Genomic DNA, 26,535 nt, shown 5'->3' on the forward strand with positions numbered 1-26,535 from the left:
GCTGCTTATAACAAACCCGAATGACCAGGCGCTCCAGATGGCGCTAAAGCTGTTGAAAGATCAATTTCAGATGCTTATAGCAGAACAAACAGCAACTAATTTACAATTTGCTAAACATAACACCTTTGCTAACGCTAATAAACTTGGTAGGTGGTTAGCATATACTTTGAGAAGGAATATGAATGACAGAATTATTGATAAAATTGAGTATCGAGGGAAGATGGTATATCAACAAGAGTTGATTAAAAAATCATTTGTGGACTATTATACTAAGCTATATGTACAGGATAATATACAGAACAAGTTAATAGATGATTTTTTGGAAGGAAAAAGGGTTGCTAAAATCTCTTGTGCTTCAAAAGGCAAATTTGGAACGTCTTATAACTGCTGATGAGATCACTTTAGTTAAAAATCAACTTAAATTAGCTAAGGCTCCAGGGACTGATGGTTTGACTGCAATGTATTATAAAACTTTACAACTGGAAATGATTGAATATCTTACACAACTATTTTGTAATATACAACAAGGAGGTAAAATACCTTCCTCATGGAAAGCGGCTTTTATCTCATTGATACCTAAAGATAAAGAGGGCCCTAAGAAACCAGAGGATTACAGGCCGATATCTCTTCTGAACACAGATTATAAAATATTTGCTAAGGTACTAGCCAACAGATTGATGCCGGTTATTCAAGAGATTATTCATCATGATCAAGCAGGATTTATTGAAGGCAGACATATGAAGGAGAATGTAAGGCAACTCATAGATTTAACTGACTATCTTGATAAGAATAAGCAGATCTCTGCAGTGCTGGTTTTCTTGGATGCAGAGAAGGCCTTCGATCGAGTGAATTGGAACTTTCTAACCAAGACTTTGGAAAAGATGGATATGGGACCACAATTGCGGCAGGCAATTGGAGCAATTTATCAGCAACAAAATGCACAACTTATTATTAATGGAAATTTGTCAACAACTTTCGAGATACAAAAAGGCACAAGACAAGGTTGCCCATTATCCCCATTGTTATTTATTTTAACTTTGGAAGTCTTGTTGAACGCAATTCGGGACTCAAAATCCTTAGATGGCATAGCTATCAGGCAAAAGGAATACAGAACTAGAGCATTCGCCGATGATCTGGTTGTTACCCTTTCACATCCTTTGAAATCAATAATCCAGATGAAAAATATCATAGTAGAATTTGGCATGGTGTCTGGGTTTAGACTAAATCAAAACAAAACGAAAATGATGGTTAAAAACATGACAGAGACTCAAAGAAAGAGACTTGTAAGTTTAGCAGGTTTTGAAATAGTTTCTAAAGTTAAATATTTAGGAATACAAATTTCAGAATCAAATACAAAACTTTTCTTAAATAACTATGAAGTGTTGTGGCAAAAGATACAGAAAGATCTTGAAGCGTGGAAAAAGTTACAATTGTCTTGGCTTGGAAGGATCTCAACAATTAAAACGAACATTCTACCTAGATTTATCTTTCTATTCCAGATGATTCCGGTGCTTAAATCAGATAAAACCTTGTTAAATTGGCAAACAACATTAAATAAATTTGTTTGGAAGGAGAAAAAACCGAGAGTAAAGATGAAGATTATGCAAGATACACGTGAAAGAGGCGGCCTCAGACTCCCAAACCTTCGATTGTATTATGAAGCTGCGGTACTAACGCATGTAGCAGATTGGTTTGGGAAAACAAAAATGGAATTGCTGAATATAGAAGGCCATGATCTTGTTCTGGGATGGCATGCATATCTTTTTTATGAAGACAGGGTGGATAAAGTGTTCAACAATCACGTTCTCCGAAGTGCCTTGATGAGAATATGGAAGAAGCACTGGCCCAATTGGGATTATAAAATACCGCTTTGGTTGGATCTTGCAGACACCATGGGGATTATGAATATTAAGTCACTCGGGGGTTGTTTATATAAAGATGTGCTTATCTCTGATGGGGGCGAATGGAAGTTAAAAACTTTGGAACAGCTGTTGGAAGAAGGAATTACTTTAAATTGGTTACATTACATACAGCTACAGAAGAGATGGGAAGAAGATCGCAGGGTCGGTTTTATGGATAAAGAAGTGGAACTGATTAAGCAGATAAAAGAGATTGGCCCAAAACAAGTTAAAAGAATATATAATGTACTGTTAGAAAGAGACTCAGAAAGTGAATTGGTTAAGGATTGTATGATTAAATGGGCTCAGAATTTTGGTGAAGTGGTTATGTTGGAAACGTGGGAAAAAATATGGGTTCAGAATGTTAAATTTACAGTCACAGAATTTAAGGGAGAATTTTTATAAAATGTTTTACAGATGGTATTTAGATCCTAAAAAATTATCATGCATGTACCCAAATGTTCAACCAAAATGTTGGAGATGCGGGTGTCTAGATGCTACCTTTTTTCATGTATGGTGGACTTGTAACAAGGTTAAAGCTTTTTGGATAAAAATATGGTGGGTTATGCAGAATGTATTTAAGAAAAGAATACAATTCACTCCGCAAATGTTTTTATTGGGTATAGCTAAGGATTTTACCAAAGGGGAAACAAAATTGGCCTTGTATATGGTCACAGCAGCTAGGTTGTTGATTGCGCAACATTGGAAAAAAGATTTTTTACCGACAATTGATCAATGGATTCAGAAGGTGGCGGGGTTCGCCGAAATGGCAAAAATTTCAGCTTTCTTAAAAGCTCAGAAACAGGAGGATTACACACAGGAATGGGCAAAATGGATTGATTATATACAGAATAAATACTAGACTAGGAGTTATTATGTAGCCTTTAGGTAAGAATGTTTAGACTGATAGATGATCAGAGTAAATAATATATGGGATGTTTGGAATTGTTAGAGTGGTATACAGCGGAAGTCAGGGGGGTGGGTTTGTGTGGGAGGTGGGGGAGGGTTAGGGTGGAGGGCGGGGCAATATATATGTATGAATAAATTAGAAGATGGGATTAACGAAACATTGTTATTCTAGGAGAAATTTATATTAAGAGTTATAGATGTTAAATTAGCTTAGAAAATGGGATCAATGTGTTATTATTAATCTAAGAGAAATTTATATTGTGTTTGTTGGGAGGAGAGGGGTTACGAGTAATTTACTTTAAGACGGGGGGAGGGGAGGGGGCAAAGTATTTGGTATAATATTTGAATGTGAATTTTTGCGGGGGGGGGGTTGGGGGGGGTATAGCATTTGTATGAGATTTACATTGTATGGCGGGGGGGGTGAAAAGGGGGAAAATCTGTTTGTACAAAACTCTTTTAATAAAAAAAAAAAAAGACTTGTGGACTTCAACTCCCAGAATTCCCCAGCCAGCATGGCTGGCTGGGGAATTCTGGGAGTTGAAGTCCACAAGTCTTAAAGTTCCCAAGTTTGGACACCCCTGATCTACAGCCACCAATTTGCCATCCTGGCACTTGTGCTGAACTTGCCAAGAAAATGCAGCTGGGCTCCGAGAAAGCAGAATGCAATTCCTCCCCCCACCCCCACCCCTTCACACAAGGCACATTTCGGGCATTTTATTACTTTCTGTTCTTTTCCATCCTGCTGCCTGGTGGGAACTGCTGGGCTACAGCTGTCATCCAGACAGCCGTCTGGGTCAAACACTGCCAAATTCAGCAGCGCCAGACTGACCTTCCCAATGCCAATTTCACATGACATGCAAACTAGGGTCAGGTCAAGCTTTTTCACAGGTGCATTCCCAGTTTAGAAATTTATTATTATTGTTGTTATTTAGCATGTTGCTTGATCCCAGCCTCTTTCATTACGACGGATGAACATATTGTGTAATCCCTTGCATGCTGCCTAATAACCCCCAAAAAAGATTAATCATCCCTTGAGAGGAAGAGGAGGGGAGGAAGATAGAGGTGAGGAGAGGAAGATGGAAGGGAGAGAAAGAGAAGGAGAGAGGGTAGGAAGGGGAAGAATAGGAGTAGGGGAGAGGTAAGAGAAGGGGAAGGAGAGGAGGAAGGAAGGAGAGAAAGAGAAGGAGCAGAGGGTAGGAAGGGGAAGAATGGGAGTAGGGGAGACGTAAGTGAAGGGGAAGGAGAGGAGGAAGGAAGGAGAGAAAGAGAAGGAGAGAGGGTAGGAAGGGGAAGAGTAGGAGTAGGGGAGAGGTAAGGGAAGAAGGAAGGGAAAGGAGAGGAGGAAGGAAGGAAGGAGGATGGAAGGGAGAGAAAGAGAAGGAGAGAGGGTAGAAAGGGGAAGGGAAGAGTAGGAGTAGGGGAGAGGTAAGGGAAGAAGGAAGGAGAGGAGGAGGGAAGGAAGAGGTGAGGGTGGAAGGGAGAGAAAGAGAAGGAGAGAGGGTAGGAAGGAGAGGAGGGAGTAGAAGAAAGGGAAGGGAAGAAGGATGGGGAAAGAGAGGAGGAAGGAAGGAAGTGGTAAGGAAGGTGGAAGGGAGAGAAAGAAAAGGAGAGAGGGTAGGAAGGGGAAGGGGAAGAATAGGAGTAGGGGAGAGGGAAGGGAAGAAGGAAGGGGAAGGAGAGGAGGAAGGAAGGAGAGGAGGATGGAAGGGAGAGAAAGAGAAGGAGAGAGGGTAGGAAGGGGAAGAGGAAGAGTAGGAGTAGGGGAGAGGTAAGAGAAGAAGGAAGGGAAAGGAGAGAGGAAGGAAGAAAGTAGAGAAGGGAAGGAGGGAGAAAAGGGAAAACAAGGTGATGTTACAACAGGAGGAAGGAATGGTAAACAAAGCAAACCAAAGTGTATATTATAACCTTTTAAGTGGAATAACAAATCTATAAAAAGACGAATGTAAAAAAAGAATAATAACTATGTGAATGTATACCTATAATTGTAAACAGAGAACAAAAAAAAAACTTTTCCCAAAAAAAAAAAATTATAGTAAGGTACAATCCGCAACTTCAATTGTTCAACCCCAAAATACAGGAATAACTATAAGCTGCTTATTTACAGGGGCCGCTGCTCCCTCTTTCTATACCTGAGTGACTAGTGCTATTCTCCTCCTCTGATTCCTCCTCATACTCTGAACTAGTAGGCTCCAATGCCTCTGATGAAGTGTGTGATGCTTCCTCTTCAAAGTCTGAAGCATAAGCAACAGCATATTTCTGCAGCAACTCCTCCATGGGCAGTTCACCTATGAAGTCCGAAAGAAAACTTGTGTTAGGGCCAATGGAACCTAAAAGAGTATGATTTCTCCGACCCCGTCTGCTGCTTTACTTATGTTGAAGTCATCTTCCCTTTCTGAAGTGGGAAAACTTTGAAATGACTTATCAACTGCAACTAGAAGCTATGTCTTAACCCTGACTACCAAACTCTAATTTGAGTAGATTCAGATGCTTTCTGTCCCTTTGGTACTCCATCATGTGTTCAAATTAGCCAATTTCTAAACTTTAGTCAGTAAAGTCATTTTCCCCTTGCTTCCAAAAAGAGCCAGCTCAATAAAGTTAATAAAAAGGTTTGTGACAACACTTTTTTTGTGGAAGGAGTACTCCAAGACATACAGTACTGTGTTGGTGCTTAATCTGACCCTTGTTGCTTCACCAAATTCTAGGAATTATGGTTCATAGGTCCAGCAAACATTCAGAAACACAATTCAGTAATTATTGTTCTGAAGGATCATGGAATCCAGCTCTTAATCCCCATTTGCTATCCCAAGATACAATCTCTGTTCGAACCTTCCTTGGCCAGATCATCCAGTTCTTTGCTGTGATCCACATTTCCTTCCAGCTTTTCTTCAGCGTCTATTGTTTCCTCTTCATCTTTGGCTGGGAAAGAAAGGATTTTCTATGTTACTGGATTGCAATCCTAACCTCATCCAGATTCTCATTACATTCAGTCAACTCATGACCCCAAATAGCATGCTTACCTTCTTCTTCATTGGCCGTAAACTCCTCATCTTCTTCATCAGGTTTCCAAGGTTTCTTATTCCTGTGAGTGACAGGTTTGGGTTTCTCCTGCTGAGTAGAAAGGGGGGGGGGAGGGGAGAGAGAAAGGCTTCAAGAGACAGAAACTCTCTGTTGCACATGGGCATATGACAGTAGATCCCCTTGATTTTCAAAAAACTTCTATTTTAAGCTGCATATTTAATTGATGCTTCTTGGCAAATAGCAATTGTGGGTACCAGTTAAATAGCAATAGAACTTAAGACTTATATACCACTTATATAACCCTAAGGGGTTTAGAGTCAGCATATTACCCCCAACAATCTGGGTCCTTATTTCACCAACCTTGCAAGGATGGAAGGCTGAGTCAACCTTGAACTGGTGAGAACTAACTGCTGGCATTGGCAGAATTAGCCTGCACTACTGCATTCTAACCACTGTGCCACCACGGCACAGTATGACTTTTAAAACAGAGAGATTGGATTCTTTTAATCCCAGCCTATAAATACATAGCACCCTACCTTCCCAGCTCAAGATTTGACTTGAAGGATACCTTTAGTGTCTCAGAGGTCTGACTTTCCTCGTGCTCAGCTTCTTCTTCACTCTCACACTCTTCTTCTTCGTCAGAGCTGGAGGCACAAGGATATACACTGAAGGAATTTTCTAAGATTTGGGGTGGCAATGTCTGGAGTAGCTCCTCTAAGGGTAGCTCACTTTCCTGCTTTAGCAGCTCAATCTCCCGTAGCTGTGTTTCTGAATCATTCCCTTCCTGTTGTTCCTCAACTTCAATTGTCTCCTCGTCATCTGACTCTTCATGGGGTTGGAAATCCCCATCTGCCAGAGAAAAAGGATCAGCTGAAATGCCTTTCAAATCATAAAACCAACTCTATGGGGGTCGGGAAAGGACATTGAAATCCCACACCCCATCCCTGGGAAGGGAATACCATTTCTAACAAAGCAAATGCCTTTAAGTGGGAAGGTGTGGTTTGAGATAGAAGCCAGACTAAGTGGGTCAGGAATTGGCAAGCTCAAAGAACAGAGTTGAGGAAACTGACCTTCATCTTCCATGAGCTGAGCAGGGGGAGGTGGACTAGAAGCAGTAGAGCCAGCATGGGAGCCACTGGTCTTGCTGGGAACTGGCAGAGTCTCATTGAGGCTTTGGGTTAGCAAGTCGGAATATTTCTCTGTCTGGCCCACTATAAAATCCAGCTGCAGATCCAGTGCTTTTTTCCGTTTTTCTTCCAGACGTGACTGCTGCTTGAATTGCACAACCTGAAGTTTGTTTATTTATTTATTAGATTTATATGCTTCCCATCTCAGAGTTTGAGACGACTTTGAGTGGCTTAAGTTAAGAAATACCAAACTACATCTTCAGCAGAATATTATTCTGCTGGAATCCAGTCTTGAATTAAATTAATTCAAGTCCTACAACACACTTTCAATAGCATTACACATAATTACAGCCACCCTTTCCTTTGCAACCATGAGAATACAAAAACAGGTTTGACTTTTTCTCACAGTTCAAAAGCATTTTTCTAATAAGAAGAGATAGCCATTTGTCCGGAATGTTATAGGGTCCTGCTTGAGCAGGGGGTTGGACTAGAAGACCTCCAAGGTCCCTTCCAATTGTTGTTCTGTTCCTAGGATTTTAAAAAATAAAAACAAATCCAATTACCTTAGGACAGTATCTTCAGTGCAAATTTTAAGAGTAGGCCAGTGTGGTTTTGAACTTGGACTGAGACTATAAACCTATCTGACAGTGGGAACTTACTGAGTGGCTATCCCACAATTCATCCTGTCTCATGGAGTTGGTCAGGGGATAAAAATGAGGAGAAATCCCTACATGCACTGCCTTGAGTTTTTGGAGGGATGTTGGAATATAGCTATAATAATAGCACTTGCCTATTTATTTAGGCCAGGGTTGTCAAACTCAAGGTCCACGGGGTGCTTAGATGTGGCCCGTGGGGACACCCTGGAAACAGTAAAGGACCGGCCCGCAGTGCCTTTGCCAGTGAAAATGGAGCTTGGGGGGCTGTATGCAGCCCCCCTGGGCCCTGTTTTCAGCTGAGACGGCCTCCTGCAACACTCTGTCTGACAGAGGGCTGCAGGAGACCGTCGCGGTTGAAAACGGGGCCCGCATTTGAGCATGCAAGAAGGGACAGGAAAGGAGAAAGGGAAAGACAAAGACAAAGAAAAAGATGGGAAAATGGGAAGAGAGCAAGGAAGGAAAAATAAGAAAAGGGGAAGGAAGAAGAAAGGAGAAGGAAGGAAGGAAAGTAGGTCTGAGAGAAGTCCTGCCTTAGCATTTGGCCACAAGTGCCCCCGACACGAGTGACGTCAAGCTGGCCACGCCCCCCCTGGCCATGCACCCCCCCCCCGGGTCAAAAACAACTCTGATGCGGCCATCAATGAAATCAAGTTTGACACCCCTGATTTAGGCTATTAAGATGTACACACACTTTTCCTGACTCTGGACAAGGGTTTCACACACCTTCTCAACGTTGCTCCAGAACTGCTTGACCTCTTTGGCAATGGAAGAAGCAATGCGGCGCAACTTGGCTTGTTCCTCACGTTTGGCTCGTTCTTCTTTCTGCTTCTGTTCCTCATGGTGCCTGATCACCATGCGCACAACCTGTATGCCAGAGGAGAAAGACCAAGTGACCAAAATCCATCACATGTGGCCATGTTTTCCACCTTATCCTGGAGCATATTTTAGGAAACATTAGTTCGTTGGAGGTTTTTTGGAGGGAAATCTTATAGGCATACTGTGCACTAGCCAGTTGAAATAGCACCAATTACATCACTTAGCTGCTAGGTTATACAAAATACCAGAAATCCCATAGGAGCCATGAAACGGTTAAGAAGCATTCCATTACACGAGATTTGCTTCTAAAAAGTATAAAGATAGGAATGGATGCAAACCAGCTGAAAAAATCTGGAGACGGGATAGTTTAAAGATGCCAGAACCCACCTTCCTGGCAACACCCCTCTTCCAGCGACGTTCTTGAGCAAAGTCAGCAGAGAGCCACTGCATTTCCTCACAAAGATAATCCCAGTGCACTTTAGGCCGAATTGGCTCAGGCACCTTTGAAAGCCTTTTCAAAGACCAGAATCCTTCCTTCTTCATTTCTGCAATACGATTCTCAATTTCTGCTTCCTAAAACAGAGTATCCAAGTCAGGTAGTTCGTTCACATGCTTCCTCAAAGGCTCAGGGCTATCCTACTATCTTCAGGGTTACCCTACTATCTTAGATTGCAGATGCTTATGCCCAACAGAAAGATGGCTAAAATGGTCCAATGGTGTGGACAAGAGCTTACATGCTTTGCCTGCTCAGCAATCTCTGCGTGTGTCTTGTCCCAGATGCTCGCCGGATCAGGGGAGATGTACATCCCAGATACCAGGGCTCTGTTCTGAGACTTGGGACCAACAAAACTTAGGTGACTGTCCAAAGAGGAGTCGTGGGTGAGATGTGATGGTGAGATGCTCCCACTTGAGGCAGGTGAGCCTGAAGAGGCTGGTGACACTGGATTGCTGCCTGTCATTTTGTCTGATGTAGTCTGAAGCACGCAATGTAATATGAAAGGCATGGAAGGAAGGAGAAATCAACAACAAGGATTATCACAGTGCCCTCAATCATTAGAATATAGTAACTCCAGAAATACGTCTAGGTGAGGTCTCAGAGAGAACTTCCTTTGGTTTGCCAAAAAGCTGCTCCCTACAATGTGTCTCACATTATCTTAATCATCACTGAAAATCCAGATAGATTTGGCTAATCCAGAGGGATTTGCACATGGGTGCTTCTCACCTCCAACTCTACCTGTGTGTGCAGCATGTGGTGTTGTCGGGGAGGACTGGTCTGCATTTTAATTCGCTCTTGCTCTTTGCCTCTCGTCCCAATAGTTTCAGTTGAGGTTGTAGTGCTGGCGTCCTGTTCCAGTGCATGTTGCGAACCGGCCTCATTCTGGTCAGTCAACCACTGGGACAAGCCGTCCAGCTCCTGGGTTCCTTGGCAGCCCAGCCTGCGCTCGGGACTGCCTGACTCAGAATTAGCTGAAGAAATTCATGAACAGAAATCAGCATTTAACAATTGTAGCCAAACTGAAAATCTTTCAAAACTGAGGCACATACCAGAGCTTTTTTTAAAAAAAAGTACAATTAACCAATCAAGACAAAACAATTTGACTTCTGCCAATAGCATTTAATGTAACTGGAAAAAAGCGTAGGAAAAGGTCCTGAAAAGTGAATGCACTCTCTCTGTAAGGCCAACTTCATTGTTTGGAGATTATTCTAAAATTTCTAAGTTTCTCTCCCTAAATACATTGCTTCTTCTCTTTCAGTTTTTATGGATGCACCTTTAAGAAATCTGTATTTGTTTCTTCATTTAATTTGGCTGCCTGCGTAGCTCTCTGAACATGAGTGCTTTAAAAATCAATGCTTATTATTACTGTGCTGTTCCATAGCTCTGATAATTGTAATAAGAGTTTTGTTCATAGCTTACCACTCTCTCATCTCTGTATCTTTGCAAAAAGTAGCTGAATATACGTAGTCCTCGATTTATGACCACAACTGGGACCAGAACTCCTGTTGCTAAGCAATATAGCCGTGATGGTGAACCTATGGCACGCATGCCAGAGGTGGCACAGAGAGCCCTCTCTGTGGGCACGCACACCGTTGTCAGCTGCTCTTTGGGTTTCCGGCACATACACGCCGGAACCCCAAGACCAGCTGGCCAGCGCGCATGTGTGTGCCGAAAACCCAAAGACCAGGTGGCCAGTGCATGCATGTGCACCGGCTGGCTGGCCTTCGGGTTTCTGGTGCTCTGGCACACGTATGCACACACATTCCGGTTTAGGCACTTGGTGTCGAAAAGGTTCACCATCACTGCAATATAGTCATTAAGTGAACTCCACCTGATTTTACAACCTTTTTTGCCAGTTAAGCAAATCATGCAGTTGTTAAGCAAATCTGGCTTTTCTCATTGACTTTGCCTATTGGAAGACCCCTGGGAAGATGGTTGTAAATGACAATCACATGACCTAGTTGTAAGTATGAGGACCGGTCAATGGTCATCAGTTTTGGTTTTTTTAAATTCATGTTTTATTTACAATTTTCTTTTCACACCATACATATTTTGTGGACAGTGTATTGACTGGGTCAAATCTTTTCTAAACAATGCTAACAGTAATAATAGAAGTAAGTATGAATAATCCTAGTCTTCCAACTCCTATGATACCATTCTCTCTTTATAATTCTTTATCATTTTTTCCATTACTTCATTTAAACATAAATAACATTTCTTTGCGCCTTGTATTTGTTGTCCCCTACTAAATTACTAATTTCATAATTTCAATATCCCAAATGGCTAGGACTACTAATAAAGCCAATTATTAACACAATTTAATCAATCCCGGGAATATCTCTCAAAATCCTCACAATTTCTAATCCTTAAGTTTAAATTCACAATATACTTTAACACACTATTAATATGTGCCAGCGGGCGACGCCCAGGGGAAGGGCCTTCTCTGTGATGGGCCCGACCCTCTGGAATGACCTTCCCCCTGATATTAGAACAACTACGGACCTCCGCTCCTTCCGCCAGAAGCTCAAAACCCACCTGTTTAATCTAGCCGGCCTGGCCTAATTCCAGCTCTCCCACCCCAGTCTGTATTTTTAAATTTCACGGGTTGGTCTTAAGGCTAAGTTTTTAATTTTTATAAACTTGTACAGGGGTCTAAAGTTTAATCCGATTTTAATTATATTTATTATTGTTTGTATGGTTTTTAATTTGATACCTGTACACCGCCCCGAGTCCCTCCGGGGAGAGGGGGCGGTCTAGAAATCAAATAAAATAAAATAAATAAATAAAATAAAATATTAATAATACAATTAGATTACCTAATCCTAAACTTCCACCTACTAATCTTAGCTTATTTTTAGTTATAATAGATTCCATTATCTGTTAATGTATATATGCTACTATTTTTCCTATTTGTATTTTCTATTTTTCCACTTTATTAATGTATTTTCTCATTATCCATAATCCCTTAGCCTTTTTGGAGTTCCATCATTTATTGACTTTTTAATCACCCTTTTATCTCTCTTTCTTAGAATCTTATAACTCTTTTTGATTTTTATATGTTCTTTATAGTTTCACGCATGCTTTTGAGCATCAAAATTATTTCTTCATTTACCTCTATTATCCCCTGTAAATCCATTTTGCAACAATTTAATAAAAATTACTCAGTATACCTCTATGATTCCAACGTCTCAATATTAAGAAAAAACTCCTGTTTAATAGAATTCAATCGATCACATAGTTTTCTCTCCAAATCCCCTGTGTTAGCTCTGGCGAGCCCACCGGCACAAAACTGCCATTCAGGCGGGGAAGTTGCCTGGAATGCGAAGGAGTTGCCCTGGCCAACGGAGGACTTGCCAGCTGGGGATTTCCTCCCTCCACAGAGCAGAGCAGCCGGGAGCGATCTAGCTGAGAAGGAACGTTGGTCTTACCTGACACGTTCGTTCTCTGTGCACTGTGGGAGAATCCAAGCATGGGTTAACTTCTTTTTTTATTTATTTTTAATTTTGTTTGTACAAACTTCACATCTTTGCAACACTTTACATTTTTTTTTACATATCTGTTGTGATTCTTTTATCTATACAAATAAATCTTTTATAACTATAACTTTATATATTTGTGCATTTATATTATTTCATACATTTTTTTCATTCTATATATAATATTCTATATATTCTATATATAAGTCTTTACTACATGTAAGTCATTTTGTTTAATATTTATTTGCTACAATCTATCTCAAATTTCTATCTTTTAATCATTTTCTGGTTTTGTAGTTGTCTATTGATTTGTTGATCTTTCTTCCTTTCTTTTTTGCTTTCCTGCTTTTTCCCCCCTTTCCTCTAGCCAATTATACAATAAATCCCATATGGCGTAATATTCAGATTCTTCTTTCTCTTTTAGTTCTTTCGTGAGCCTATCCATCTCTGCACATTCCAATATTTTTTTCATTACATTTTCTTCTGTTGGTGTATAATTCTTTTTCCAATTTTGTGCGAATGTAATTCTCGCTGCTGTAATTATGTGCAGAATTAAGTATCTAATATTTTTTTCATAATTTCCTTTTATAATTCCTAACAAAAATAATTCAGGTTTTAGTGCAATTTGGTGTGTAGTAATTTCCTCTGGCCAATCTTTTATTTTTTTCCAATATTTTTTCGCAGATGTGCACGTCCACCACATATGGTAGTATGTTCCATGTTGTTGGTTGCATTTCCAACAGTTAGGTGAGCACTCCGGGAACATTTTCACAATTCTTGCTGGTGGAAGATGCCATCTGTCGAACATCTTGTACATGTTCTCTCTATATGCCGTTGCCATCGTTAATTTGTAATTTATTTCCCAATTTTTTTCCCATTCCGCCAATTCTATGCTATACCCAAAATTTATCGCCCATGTTATCATCGTTTCTTTCACGGTTTCTTCTTTCATTTTAAATTTTAATAGATAATGATATATTTTTAATCAATTTTTCTTTGGTTGGCTGTAGAATTTTATCCAGCTCTTGCGGCTCCTTATAAAATCCATCCCTTTCGAAGTCCTTTTTATACCTTGCCTGTATTTGTAAGTAGGGCCACCAGCCTATATCTATTCCGTCATCTTTCAATTCTTGCCTTGTTTTTAGTCTTTCTTGGTTGTCTAATATGTCTTTATATCTTATCTTGTTTATGTCCAATACGTTCGGGTATATCAGAGCTTCCATGGTGGATACCCAGATTGGGATTTTTTTTGTAAGTGTTTTGTTTTGATTTTTAACCATATTTGTAGTAGAGCTTTTCTAATTAAATGTTTTTGGAAATAGCTATGGATTTTGTCTTTCCCATCACAGATAAAGGCGTGCCAACCCAGTTCCAAATTATAACCTTCTATTATTAGAAATCTTCTGTTTTTTAGATTGATCCAGTCCCTTATCCAGGTGAGAGTTGCTGCTTGGTAATAAAGCGCCCAATCGGGAAGTCCAAATCCTCCTCTTTCTCTACTATCCTGTAACAGTTTTAATTTAATTTAATTTTGTAACAGTTTTCGTGTTTTTTTCCCTGACCAAATAAAATGTGCAATTAATTTGCTTAAATCTATGAAAAAGTTTTTCCCTAGGCTAATCGGTACCACTTGAAATAGAAATAAAATTGTTGGTAGTATATTCATTTTAACGATGGCAATTCTTCCCATTAATGAAATTTGTAGTTTCCTCCAATTTTCCAAATCTTTCTTAATTTTCTGAATCATTTTATCATAATTATCTTCCTTAATTGTTGAACATTTCTCTGCAAGCCAAATTCCTAAATATTTTACTTTTTTTTAACTATTTGCATTCCCATGTTTTCCTCTAATTCTTGCTCTTTTTTTTGGTGAGGTTCTTCGTAATGATCTTCGTTTTGTTCTTATTAATTTTAAGTCCCGCTACCTTACCGAATTCCTATTTTTTGGATTAATTTAATTCCTGATTTTAATGGATCCTCTAATATGAATACCATATCGTCCACAAATGCCTGTGTTTTATATTCCTCTTTTTAAATTTTTAATCCCTTTATTTCTTGATCGTTTCTAATTTCTGTTAATAAAGCTTCCAGTGATAATATAAATAAAGGTGATAATGGACATCCTTGTCTCACTCCTTTCCATATTTTAATTTCTTCTGTAATGTCACTATTTATTATTACTTTTGCTGTCTCAGCCAAATATATTGATTCTATCATTTTTATAAATTTTTCTCCAAATCTCATCGTTTTTAACTGTGTGATAACTAAATGCCAATTCAAATTATCAAAAGCCTTTTGGGCGTCTAAAAAGATCAGTGCCACTTGTTTTCCTGGATTCTCTTCATAATATTCTAGGGTGTTTAGAATTATCCTCATATTGTTTTTTAACTGCATTTTGGTAAGAAGCCGTTTTGATGTGTGTGAATGATTTCATTTAATATTTTTTTAATTCGTTCTGCCATTATTGATGTAAAGATTTTATAGTCTGCGTTTAGTAAAGAAATTGGTCTATAGTTTTTTATTTGCTGATGGTCCGAATCTTCTTTGGGTATCAATGTTATATATGCTTCCCTCCATGATTTTGGTAGCTTCACTTCTATAAGTGCTTCATTAAATAAATCTAAAATCACTGTTTCTATCTGCTCTTGCGTGGCTTTATAAAATTCTACAGGTATACCATCTGGGCCCGGTGTTTTATTATTTTTTGTCTCTTCAATGCTTCCTTTAATTCAATCACTGATTTTTTTGTTTAGAATTTCTCTTCTCTCTTCCTCAATTTCATGTAGATTCTTTTTATTTAAGTATTGTTCGATATTGTCTTGTAATATGTTTTCTTTACTGTATAGTTTCTCGAAAAACTTCTGTACTATATTTTTTTTCCTCTTTCCAGTGTTGTATGTTTCCTCTTTCATCCTGTAAGTGAAGTATTATTCTTTTTTCTTTTTTCAATTTGTGTGCTAACCATCTTCCCGGTTTATTCACATTTTCAAAATAGTTTTGTTTTGCAAATTTGATTTTTTGCGCCATCTCTTCTTGTGTCATCAAATTTAATTTGTGTTTCATTAGTTCTTTTTTCTCCTTTATTTTTGCTTCTTGTGGATTTTTTGCAGGTCCATTTCCAGTTTTTTAAGTTCTCTCTAATGTTTCTTGTTTTTTTCTCTTTTCCTTGTTTTTCCTTGCCAAATATGCTGTCAACCCTCTAGTAAAAGCTTTTGTAGTGTCCCATAGGTTTTGTAATGATGTTTCTTCTTTCTTATTTACTTTGTAGAAAAGTTTCAATTCCCTTTCTATCATTTTATATATTCTTTATCTTTTAATATTCTTTAATTCATTGTCCATCTCTTTTTTCTTTTTTGGTCCTTTCCATGTTATTTTTATTGGGTTGTGATCTGCCCAGGTATTTATCATTATTTCAATCTCTTCTGTATCTCTTCTCAATTCTTGGATTGACCAAATCATATCTATCCTTGACCATGATTTGTGGGGATTTGAATAATATGTAAATTGTTTTGTTTCCTATGTTCCTTTCTCTCCATACATCTTTCAGTCTCAGTTCCTGCACCATTTCAAAAAAGGTAAATAACAATAACATATACTTCTCTCTACCCACTGTTTCCACTCTCTTACCAGCCCCTTCAATCTTTGAACTTTCCCTCTTCCATGTACGTTTCAATTCAATTCAATACAATTCAATCCTACAATCTAATAACTTAATGTCTATATATTCGTGTTTGTGTGCAAGTCAATCCACACAATATTCATGCAATATTCAATATATTTAACCTAACACATTCTTGATTTGATGCAGTATATAATCTTATATCGTCTCTTTAATAACTACAAACTGTCACCCCCCCCACTTCAACACAATATTACTATTTTTTTATATTGTCAAGGTATGCAATATGTTTAAGCTAATAAATCCTTAATTTTAATTCTTATATAATATTATGCCATCTATTTATAATGTTAATAATTTCAAAGTATCACCAAAAGTTCATATATCCTCTACACTCTCTCCCAAATATAATATGGTTCAATACAATTCAACAATATTTTATCTCACCACAGTTCAGTTTACATTTATATTTCTTCTTTCAATGTTCTCCTTCAATTTTTTTTATTCCGATTTCAGAGATCACAAAACAAAACAAAAATTTCTCAGATTGCATCAGCAGAATTGTCCTGTATATTGTTATTCAGTACTTATTTCTCTCTCCACTAGATGGCGGTGTTGCTCTTCTTTCGTATAGGCTTTTTTTCCCCCTTGGCAAAGTCCGGATGTTTGCTTTTCTACACCCCACTTTCTCTCAAGTATTCCACAATCGTTCTTTTCCCTTCTTCGCTGTTGTCACTGATTTCTCTGACTCCAATTTCTGTTTATTGTCCAAATCGCTCCAACAGTCCTCTCCTCCTCTCCTTATTCCGTTCTGTTCTCAAGTAACTCCAAGCTGTTCTATTGCTACACGAGATAGTGTGCTTTCCTCTCTCCTTATACAGCCAATATTGAGCTGTATCCAGCTCGCTTCAAAGCTTTGAAATTCTAGCTCAGAGTGTCTTTAGTAGAGTTTATACCGTTTTAGTTGTTTTAAATATTCTCACCAATGCTGCTGTGTTGCTATTTTCTCTCTCCCATGTGCGGCAGTCACCACCCAAAATCGGCTATGGATGCCGATTTCTCTGGTGATTTCAAGGGGTTTTCTCTCGTCCGGTAGGGAAGTTGCTTGCCTCCTCTATTGTCACCCAAGCTCCCCCGCTCTCCTGTTGATCCCTCCAGGTTCAACTCGTCCTTTTTCAGGATCCTCACCACAGAAACTCGAGCAAAGCTAGTGGAACCACCATTCCTTTGCCCGCATGGAAGGGACATCACCACAGGAAGTACAAGCATGGGTTAACTTCTGTCTATCTGCCCAGAGACTGAGTTGTAAAAGCTTTGGCTACGCCTCTTCCGCTCGACTGAGTCCAGTTTTTCAACAAAGGCATAGACCACTAGTAGACATTGTATCTTTGATGATGTCAACCACACCTGGACGCTGGACCAGAAGGCCCCAGGGTGGTTTGGATTTTCCCGCAGCGCACAGAGAATGAAAGTGTCAGGTAAGATCAACTATCCTTCTCCTGTGTGCTGCTTGGAGAATCCAAGCATGGGACATACTCAAGCTTAATGCCTCATGGATGGGAAACAGGCTGGTCCAGGGTCCCCAAGGTAGAATGAACCCTTTGTAGCACTCGTCTCCCGAATGACGCCTCGGATGAGGTGAACATGTCCAGCTTGTAATGCTTAATAAAGGGCGAATGGGAAGCCCAGGTCACCGCCCTGCAAATTTCCTCAATCGATGCCTGCATTGCCCAAGTGGCCATAGTGGCTGCACTTCTGGTTGAATGAGCCGTTATGCGGCTTGGCACTGGCCTGGCCTGATGTTCGTAGGCCATTGCAATGCATGCCTTCAACCAGCGCCCCATGGTGGATGGCGTCACCTTCTTGCCCATGGATGCAGGTTGGAACGAGACGAACAGGGATTCTGTCCGTCAAAAGGATGCAGCCCTTTTGACGGACAGTCCTGCGGAGGGCTCCTCTGACATCCAAAGTACACTATCGTCTTTCCAGAGGGTGACTGGTTCCCAAACAAAAATCTGGCAAAATGACCTCCTGGGCCCTGTGGAGTTCACTTTGGGAATGAAAGATGGATCCAACTGCAGAATGACCCTGTCCGGGTGGAAAATGCACAGGTCCTCATGCATGGAAAGCGCTGCTAGCTCAGAAATCCTCCTGGCCAATGTAATGGCCATGAGGAAAGCGACCTTAAAGGTCAGGAGCCAGAGGCTGGTGGTCCTCAACAGCTCGAATGGCATAGAGGTGAGGGCTTGTAATATTACAGAAAGCTCCCAGGTGGGATACCGATGTACCACAGGGGGCTTCAGGTTAGCTGCTCCCTTTAGAAAACTGTGCACCCTCGGATGTTGAGTAAGGGATTGCTGATCGTCACACATCAAAACTGTGGACAAAGCAGCCACCTGCCTGCAGAGTGTGTTGAGAGACAACCCCTTATCTCAGTGATGGCGAACCTTTTTTGGCTTGTGTGCCATAAGTGGAGGGAGCGCAGGGGGGTCGTGTGTGGGCGTGCCGCACCCATAATGCAATGCACGACCCCCCAGTGCGCATGTGCATACTACAGGTGTGACCCTCCATTTTTTGCATGCTTTTTTCGCCCTCCCCAGGCTCCAGAGGCTTTATGCCCCCCCCCCCCCCGGAGGCTTCAGGGACCTTCAGGAGGCTTCCCTGAAGCCTCCGGAGCAGTCAAAACGACCCTCTGAGCAAACCGGACGTTTTGAGCACTCCAAAGGCTTCAGGAACCTTCAGGAGGCTTCCCCGAAGCCTCCGGAGCAGTCAAAATGAACCTCAGAGCAAACCGGAAGTCCGTTCCTGAACTTCCGGTTTGCCTGTAGGGCTGGTTTTTTGCGCTCCGGAGGCTTCAGGGAAGCTCATGAAGCCTCCGGAGGGCCTCCAGGGGGGCGGGGGAGGCTCTTTCCGCCCTCCCCAGGCTCCTATAAAGCCTCTGGAGCCTGGGGAGGATGGAAAAGGCTTTAAAAAAGGGTGAACTCAGCTGGCCAACGTGACCATGCCGCTGGCCAGCTGACAGGGCAGTGCCTCGCGTGCCCTGACAAATGGCTCCGCGTGCCACCTGTGGCACGCGTGCCATAGGTTCGCCATCACATCACCTTCCCGGAGAATCTGTCCCTCCTAAGGATGTCCCTCTCAAGTGCCAGATGGTCAACTGGAGCCACTGAGGTTCCAGATGGACCAAGTCCCCCTGACTGAGAGAAATCCTGTCCTGGGGTATCCTCCAGGGTCATGATACGGAGAGGCTGACCAGGTCTGCATACCAAGGACATCTGGGCCAATGGGGAGCAACAAGAACTTCCACCCCTTCCGCTAAAACCTTCCTAATCACCCTCGGAATGAGGGGAAGGGGAGGAAATGCATACAAGAGTCCTTGATGCCAAGGGCTGCAAAGAGCGTTGACGCCTTCTGCCCCTGGCGTTGTGAACCTGGAGAAAAACCTTGGTAGCTTGGTGTTCTCTGGTCGGGCAAATAAGTCCACGATCGGATGGCCAAATCTCTAGGACACCTGTTTGAAAAGGTCTGGATGCAGGCGCCATTTGGAATGGTCCATGGTGGTCCTGCTCATTCAGTGTGCCTGCACATTGGCAGCTCTGGATATGTGCTCCGGCCTTATGAAGCAGATGTCAGGCCTGCAGCCATATTCCTTTTGGATCATTGGCCTGCCACACTTTCTATTATTCTGTCAATAACAGAATGTGCCGGCCGGCAATCCTTCCCTGGCCCCTCTTAGTTCCAGCCAGTTGATGTTGTTGAGTAACCAGGGACTGGAGATGGGCGCCCCAGCCGAAGTAACTGGCATCCGAGGTAATGGTTATGTGGCTGGGCTCTTTGAACAGGCAACCTTTCCTCATGGCTTGAGATGTCCACCAACAGAAGGGGCAAAGGACTTTCAGTGGGACCCGAACCCTGGTGTTGGACCTGCTGCTGCCAGATCTCTGATGTGGCAACAGGAACCATTGCAGAGTTTGAGCGTGTCAATGGACAATCACGATGCACGAGATAACCTTTCCCAAAAGTTGGGAAAGGAGAATCACTGGCACGGTTTGTTGTGTCCGGATGCGATACACTAGAGCCTTTATGCTGGATCAACGTTCCTGGGAGAGAAAAACCTCGCAGGACTTGGTGTCTATCACCGCTCCCATGTGGAGCAGACTGGTGGTGGGTACCAGATGACTCTTCTCTAGGGTCACAGAAAATCCATGTCTCTGGAGGGTCTGGACCATAATTTGGAGGTCCTGCCTTGCCTGAAAGGGGGGGGGGGGGACAATGACTGGATGAGGATGTCGTCCAGGTAGCATTGAATCTTCACAGGCCTTGATCTGATATGTGCTGGGACCGCTGCCAACAGTTTGGTGAAGGTTCTGGGTGCTGATGATAGGCCAAATGGCAGGGTGGTGCCCTGCGTAATAGAACCTCAGGAACCTTCTGTGGGATGGGTGGATGGGCACATGGAGGTAAGCCTCCTTGAGATCTACAGATGTTAACAGATCGCCCTCCCGAATGCAACCCAGGATAGATTGTAGGGATTGCATTTTGAAGCGTTTGTAGACTAAGTGGATGTTGAACTTTTTTAGATCTAGGATTGCTCTCCATCCCCCACACTCTTTGGAACTAGGAAGAGGGTCAAGGCGGCTTATCCGTTTCTACTTGCCTTTGGGCCTTGGCAAATTGTTTTTCTAATGCCCTTTGGCTTCTTATGTAATCCCTGTCTGAAGCAGTGGAATCCTTCCTGGTTAAGGAGCCTTTGGGGCTCCCTTGGTGGCTGATTTGGCCTCCCTGGAGCATGTCCTATGCAGCTGCTTTTGGCTAGGGGAAGACTCAGCCTGATTGCAGCTGTCCACTGCTGCTCATTCCGTCATCTTGAATAAGGCCAGACTGTTAGGCCCCCTACGTGGTCGCGCTCTTTGAATCCAAATAATGTCCCTCCAGACTGGAATCTCTGATTAGCAGGCTAGCGCAAAATCCGGCAGTGTTGGAATAGCAGGGGGGGAGGGGAGTAGCTCACTCACCGCTGCGGTTAGAGAAGAAATGGCGTGAAACAGCAAAACGGCTCTTCAGTGCCAGAAGACTCCCTGAGGTCCTCGGAGTGTGACCGACGGATCGGACAGTGACTCTGGAGCCGCCCTAATTGTTTGGGTGGTGGCAGTCGTGTCGGAAGACCGGGGAGACTAGTGTACACACCGGCAGCACAAACAAAAGAGACAGGCCCTCACAGCGATCGAAAGGAGGGAGAGAATGGTGCGAGAGCGGTGAGCCAACCCTCTAAGCGCCGTAATCCCAGCCGCGGCCTTCGGAGTATGGTCCAAGTGATCGGATAGTGACTCTGGATATGCCTGTGGTGTCCCTGAGTCTGGTGGTGGCAGTTCTTGCTGGCGGACCAGGGAAACCAGCGCACTCATCAGCAGCTTGAGGAAGATTGAAGCAAGCCGTGTGGTGAACAAAGCTTCCTCTGAAGTTGCCTGCTCCTTTAAAATCTTTAGAATCCAAACTGCTAAGAGAATCCAAGCAGGGAAACATTCTTCTGCTCAATCGTTGTAAAAAGATTTTGTACACATCTCTCTAGGCTAGACTGAGTTGAAAAACTGGGCTCAGCTGAGCGGAAGAGGCATGGCCAAAGCTTTTACAACTCAGTCTCTGGGCAGATAGACAGAAGTTAACCCATGCTTGGATTCTCCAAGCAGCGCACAGGAGAACTCTCCATAACTCTCCATGACTGACTGCCGGGTGGTTTTCACTCTGGGTCACGAGGTGATGGGTGTTGTCGCGCGGGGGGTGGGGTGGGGTGGGGGTAGCCTAAATAGCACATACAGGTTTGTGCTATTACACAAACCTGTATGTATTAAACATGACAGTTTGTCAGATCTAACATCTGGTGCTTCCCACCACCTTTCATACTGTATGTGATATTTAGGCTACACCCCCACCCCCTGCATGCGCACACCCTTCACCTCATGACCCAGAGTGAAAACCACCCAGCAGTCAATCATGAAGAGTTATGGAGAGGTCACAGTGAAAACTACCATTTCTGGGTTTGGTTGTTTTCCTTCTCCTTAGGAACCTGACACCCTAAATTTATAATCTTTACTCTTCTTTTCTCTCTTCTTCTATCACCTTTCTTCTTTCATCTTGTAGAATGTTCTGTCAAATAGTGTTAATAATCCAAACCAAATTAATCCACTAGGTTTCTCCAATCTTTCAAATCCATAATCCAACAGCCAGTTTTAATAAGGTTTAGTTATTTGCAATTTAGTTCATCTTAGAAATCTTCAAAAGGAAACAAACTCTCATGAAGCAAATGTCCTCCACCGAGGCTTGAGTCGCCCATGCCGCTGTGGTAGCCGCGCTCCTGGTGGAGTGAGGAGTGATACGCCTGGGTTCAGGTCGAGATTGGGATTCGTAGGCGAGGGCAATACAAGCTTTCAGCCAATGTTCAATGGTGTGCGAAGACACCTTCTGTCCCATGGATGACGGTTGAAACGAGACAAAGAACGCCTCTGATCTTCTGAACGCCGCTGTGCGCTTCACATAGCGGCGGAGCGCTCTGCAAACATCGAGATGGTGCAACTTCCATTCCAGGGGATGTGACGGGTTTGGGCAAAAGTCCGGAAGGATAAGTTCTTGAGCCCTGTGGAACAGGGAGTTAACTTTTGGCAGGAAGGCCGGGTCCAATCGCAAGATGACCCTGTCGGGATGAAATATGCAGAGGTCTTCTCGCACCAACAGTGCGGCCAGTTCTGAGACCCTGCGAGCGGATGTAATCGCCACTAAAAAGGTGGTCTTGAGGGTCAACAACCTAAGCCCAATGGTATGGATGGGCTCGAACGGTGCAGGCATGAGAGCTGTGAGTACAAGGGGCAAATCCCATGTAGGGTAGCGGTGGACTGCAGGTGGACTGAGGTTAAAGCGCCCTTGAGGAAGGAACGGACCCTCAGATGGCGAGTGAGGGAGAGGCCATGGGGGCCCCCTATCACCGTCGATAACGCCGTGGTCTGTCTACGTAAGGTGCTGGGCATTAATCCTTTGTCCAGACCCGATTGCAAAAAGTCCAAAACCTGTGGGGTGGACGCCTTGAACGGGTCCACGGACACTGTCCGGCACCACCGGCAGAACACCTGCCAGGTGGCCTCATAAATACGGGTCGTGGAAGGCCGACAAGCCACTTGTATAGTGGAGATGACCTTGTCTGAGAAATGCTGACGCATCAATATCGACCGCTCACGTGCCACACGGCTAATTGTAGCGGCTGAGGGTTCGGGTGGTTGAGAACCCCTTGCACGAGCCATATCCTGTCGTCCGGTATTCTCCACGGTCGAGAGATCGAGAGATGTACCAGGTCGGCGTACCATGGTTGTCTGGGCCACATTGGCGCTATCAGAAGAACTTCCGCCTTCTCCAACAGGATCTTCTGAATGACTAGCGGTACAAGGGGGAGGGGCGGGAAGGTATATAGGAGACCCTCCGGCCAAGGGCTCCACAGAGCGTCGGTGCCTTCCGCTCCCAGGATGTAGTACCTGGTGAAGAACCTGTCCAGGTGTGTATTGTGTGGCTGAACAAAAAGATCCACTTGTGGTCGTCCGAACCGGTGTGTTAGTTCCTGGAACAGGGTCGGGTGGAGCTGCCACTCTGTCTGGGCCACCGTGGTTCTGCTCAGCCAGTCCGCTTGCACATTGGCTGTGCCTGAAATGTGCTCCGCCCGTAGGGATAACAGGTGGGTCTCCGCCCAATGGTGGAGACGTTCCGCTTCCAGCATCAAGGCCCGAGACCTGGTGCCCCCTGGCGGTTGACATGTGCCTTGGAGGCTACGTTGTCCATGAGGATCAACACGTGGTTGGCTGTCACCAGGTCCCGAAAGTCCCGAAGAGCTAGACGGATCACCCGGAGCTCCAGCCAATTGATGTTTTGCAACTCCCGGGTGCTCCAACGACCTTGAGCCGCTCTGTCCAAGGCATGGGCTCCCAAACCGAATAGGCTTGCGTCTGTTGTTACTACAACGCATTCCGGCTCCTTGAACAGGCACCCCTTGAGGAGCTTGGAGGAGGTCCACCATCATAGTGAACGCAGCACCTTGGGAGGCAACCGGACCCTGGTCTGTGAGTGGCTGGTGTGAGCCCTCTGAAAGGGGAGCAAGAACCACTGGGGGGACGTGCGTGAAACCTCGACCACGGAACAACGTCTATGCATGAGATCATCTTCCCCAACAGTCGGGAGAGGACAGCGAGGGGAAGAGACTGTTGAGTGTGCACTTGACTCACCAGGGTCTGCAGGCTGTGGCGTCTGTCTTGAGAGAGCGACACTATGCATTGCTCGGAGTCGATGACAGTCCCGAGATGTAGAAGGGACGTGGTCGGATGCAGGTGGCTCTTTGGGAGATTCAACACAAATCCATGGAGCTGCAGTGCCTCGATTGTGGTCTGCAAGTCTTGTCTCGCCATCTCCGGAGAGGACGACAGGATCAAAATGTCATCCAAATAGCAGTTGACTCTGATCAGGATGGACCTGAGGGAGGCTGCAACCACTGCCAGTAGCTTGGTGAAGGTCCGCGGAGGCGATGAAAGGCCAAATGGCAGGGCGCGGTATTGGTAGTGTCGCCCTGCAAACTGGAAACGCAGGAACCTTCGGTGCGACGGGTGGATAGGCACGTGGAGGTAGGCCTCTTTGATGTCTATTGAGGTCATCAGATCGCCCTGCCGGATACTGGCGAGAATGCTCTTGAGCGACTGCATTTTGAACCTCTGGTATTTTAAGTAGAGGTTGAGGCGTTTCAAATCTAGGATGGCCCGCCATCCTCCCGAGTTTTTGGGGACAAGGAAAAGGATTGAATAGAAGCCTAGTCCTTCCTGTCCCTGGGGCACCCGTTCTATCGCGTCGATAGAAAGCAGATGTTCAATTTCGGAGTTCATCAGGTATCTCTTTACCTGGCATCTTGGTACGGGACGCCTGATGAAGCGCCTCGGGGGAAATGCAAGGAATTCCAGAGTGAGGCCCAGCCTCACCGTCTGGAGTGCCCACGCGTCCGAGGTGGTGGCTGCCCATTGGGGGGCGAACAAGAGGCGCCCGCCAATGGGATCCTCCTCATGAGAGTCACCAGAACCTTCGAAAGGACCGGTTACTGTTCCCACGAAATGGCCGCCGGGCCTGCCGCCTGATGCGTTTTGCGAAGGACCAATTTGGCCTTGCGTTCCTCGGCCTTAAGACCTTCCGAAATCTCAGAAGGTATCAACGCGGGAGATGCTAAGGCCACTACAGGCGGATCCACTGAGGGAAATTGTAGGAGTGCTTCCAATTCAGGTGTGGAAGCGTAGAGCTTCCTGTCTCCCATTACGGGGGGGGGGGGGGGGGGGGAAACAGCCGTTGGTTGGGTCCACTGCTTCTGGACGTCCAGGAACAGCTTAGGGGCAGGCATGGCCTCCTGCTCCTGCACATGTTCTGCAAAATAACGTTCTGTGGGATCTAGGCCCACAGCCGTGCTTGCCTGGGTAGTGGCTCTCCCCATCTTGGTTGTTGCCTTAGCCTTGTATAAAAGTGATTTGAACAGGGAGGGCCGGAATAAGCCAGAAAAGGCCTAAGTGTCTTGGCCTCGGCCATCATCGTCTGATAATACTAAGGCCGCCCCATCCTCCTCCTCCCCAAGTATGGAACCTTCACTGTAAGCTGAAGGTGGTGGTAAAGGAGGATCAGCCTGAATGATGGAAAGATCTCTGGCCATGTGGGTAGCAACAGGGCGCTGGGCCCTGCGTAGTAACTCTGCATCCACCCCCTGGGAAATAGCGGCAGAGATCATGCTATGGAGTTCTGGGGGCAAATTAATTTCAGGGGCCTCCACTACTCTAAGGCCTGTGGCCGTAGGAGTAAATGTGGCCGTTGGCTCTGAACGCGGGGAAGCATGGCTCATGGTCGGGCCCACCGCAGAGCCCGGGGTAGATCGGGTCCTCAGGTCTCCTTCAACCGAACCCCTTCCCAGTGGGGTGGGAAGATCAGGTGACCAGCCCTGGACCCCTACTGTAGGGGCTGAGGGAACAGGCGAATGGCGTTCGGCCACCAGCCTAGGAGGTGACCTAGGAATGGGCCCAGCAGTAGAGGCCGATGACATGGCTGTCTCCTTGTGCTTCGCAGCCCTGTCCGGGGCTGCAGATGGTACGCGCGCCTTGTGCTTAGAGGCTCCAGTAAGAGATCTACTGGCCCTGGAACTAGGCCCCGGGGTCTCCGATCGAAGTGGGAGGGAGCTAGAAGTCCCTTCGTTGCCCCCCGAAAAAGAAGGATCAGCCATAGCAATAAGGAAAAAAGGCAGGAGAGATTTGAAAAGCTCAAGCTCACTTAACACCAGGGCGAACCACTGACAATTGGAGCGTTGGAGATTTGCGAAGTAGCGATGGCGGCGAACCGACCTCTGCAACTCAGACTCACTCTGCAATAATTTGGCGTACAATAGAAGGCTCCGCCCTTTCTGGCAGGCAAATAGGCGCGAAAAAAACTAACGGCCAAAATGGCCGACGTTAACAGACTAAAGCACGCAA

At 44.2% G+C, this 26,535-nt stretch overlaps 1 protein-coding gene across 7 annotated transcripts in view; it reads right to left on the reverse strand.

Moving 5' to 3' along the window:
* LOC309400388 (helicase SRCAP-like) overlaps positions 1 to 26,535 on the reverse strand; it is a 104,265-nt gene that overhangs the window by 65,839 nt on the left and 11,891 nt on the right. For 4 of the 7 annotated variants that reach the window (XM_081968846.1, XM_081968842.1, XM_081968847.1 and 1 more), the window contains 9 exons: positions 9,647 to 9,891; positions 9,159 to 9,398; positions 8,812 to 8,997; positions 8,332 to 8,472; positions 6,896 to 7,112; positions 6,394 to 6,674; positions 5,825 to 5,915; positions 5,634 to 5,723; positions 4,937 to 5,092 (listed from right to left, as the gene is read on the reverse strand). In XM_081968846.1, coding sequence (XP_081824972.1) covers positions 4,937 to 5,092; positions 5,634 to 5,723; positions 5,825 to 5,915; positions 6,394 to 6,674; positions 6,896 to 7,112; positions 8,332 to 8,472; positions 8,812 to 8,997; positions 9,159 to 9,398; positions 9,647 to 9,703 — 1,459 coding nt within the window. In that variant the 5' untranslated portion in view covers positions 9,704 to 9,891. The remainder of the gene's footprint in view (positions 1 to 4,936; positions 5,093 to 5,633; positions 5,724 to 5,824; positions 5,916 to 6,393; positions 6,675 to 6,895; positions 7,113 to 8,331; positions 8,473 to 8,811; positions 8,998 to 9,158; positions 9,399 to 9,646; positions 9,892 to 26,535) is intronic. The other 3 variants (XM_081968845.1, XM_081968844.1, XM_081968843.1) reach the window with 3 other exon arrangements.

Source organism: Natrix helvetica (genome assembly GCF_964273705.1).
Source record: "Natrix helvetica genome assembly, chromosome: W".
In the NCBI taxonomy this organism is placed as follows: domain Eukaryota; kingdom Metazoa; phylum Chordata; class Lepidosauria; order Squamata; family Natricidae; genus Natrix; species Natrix helvetica.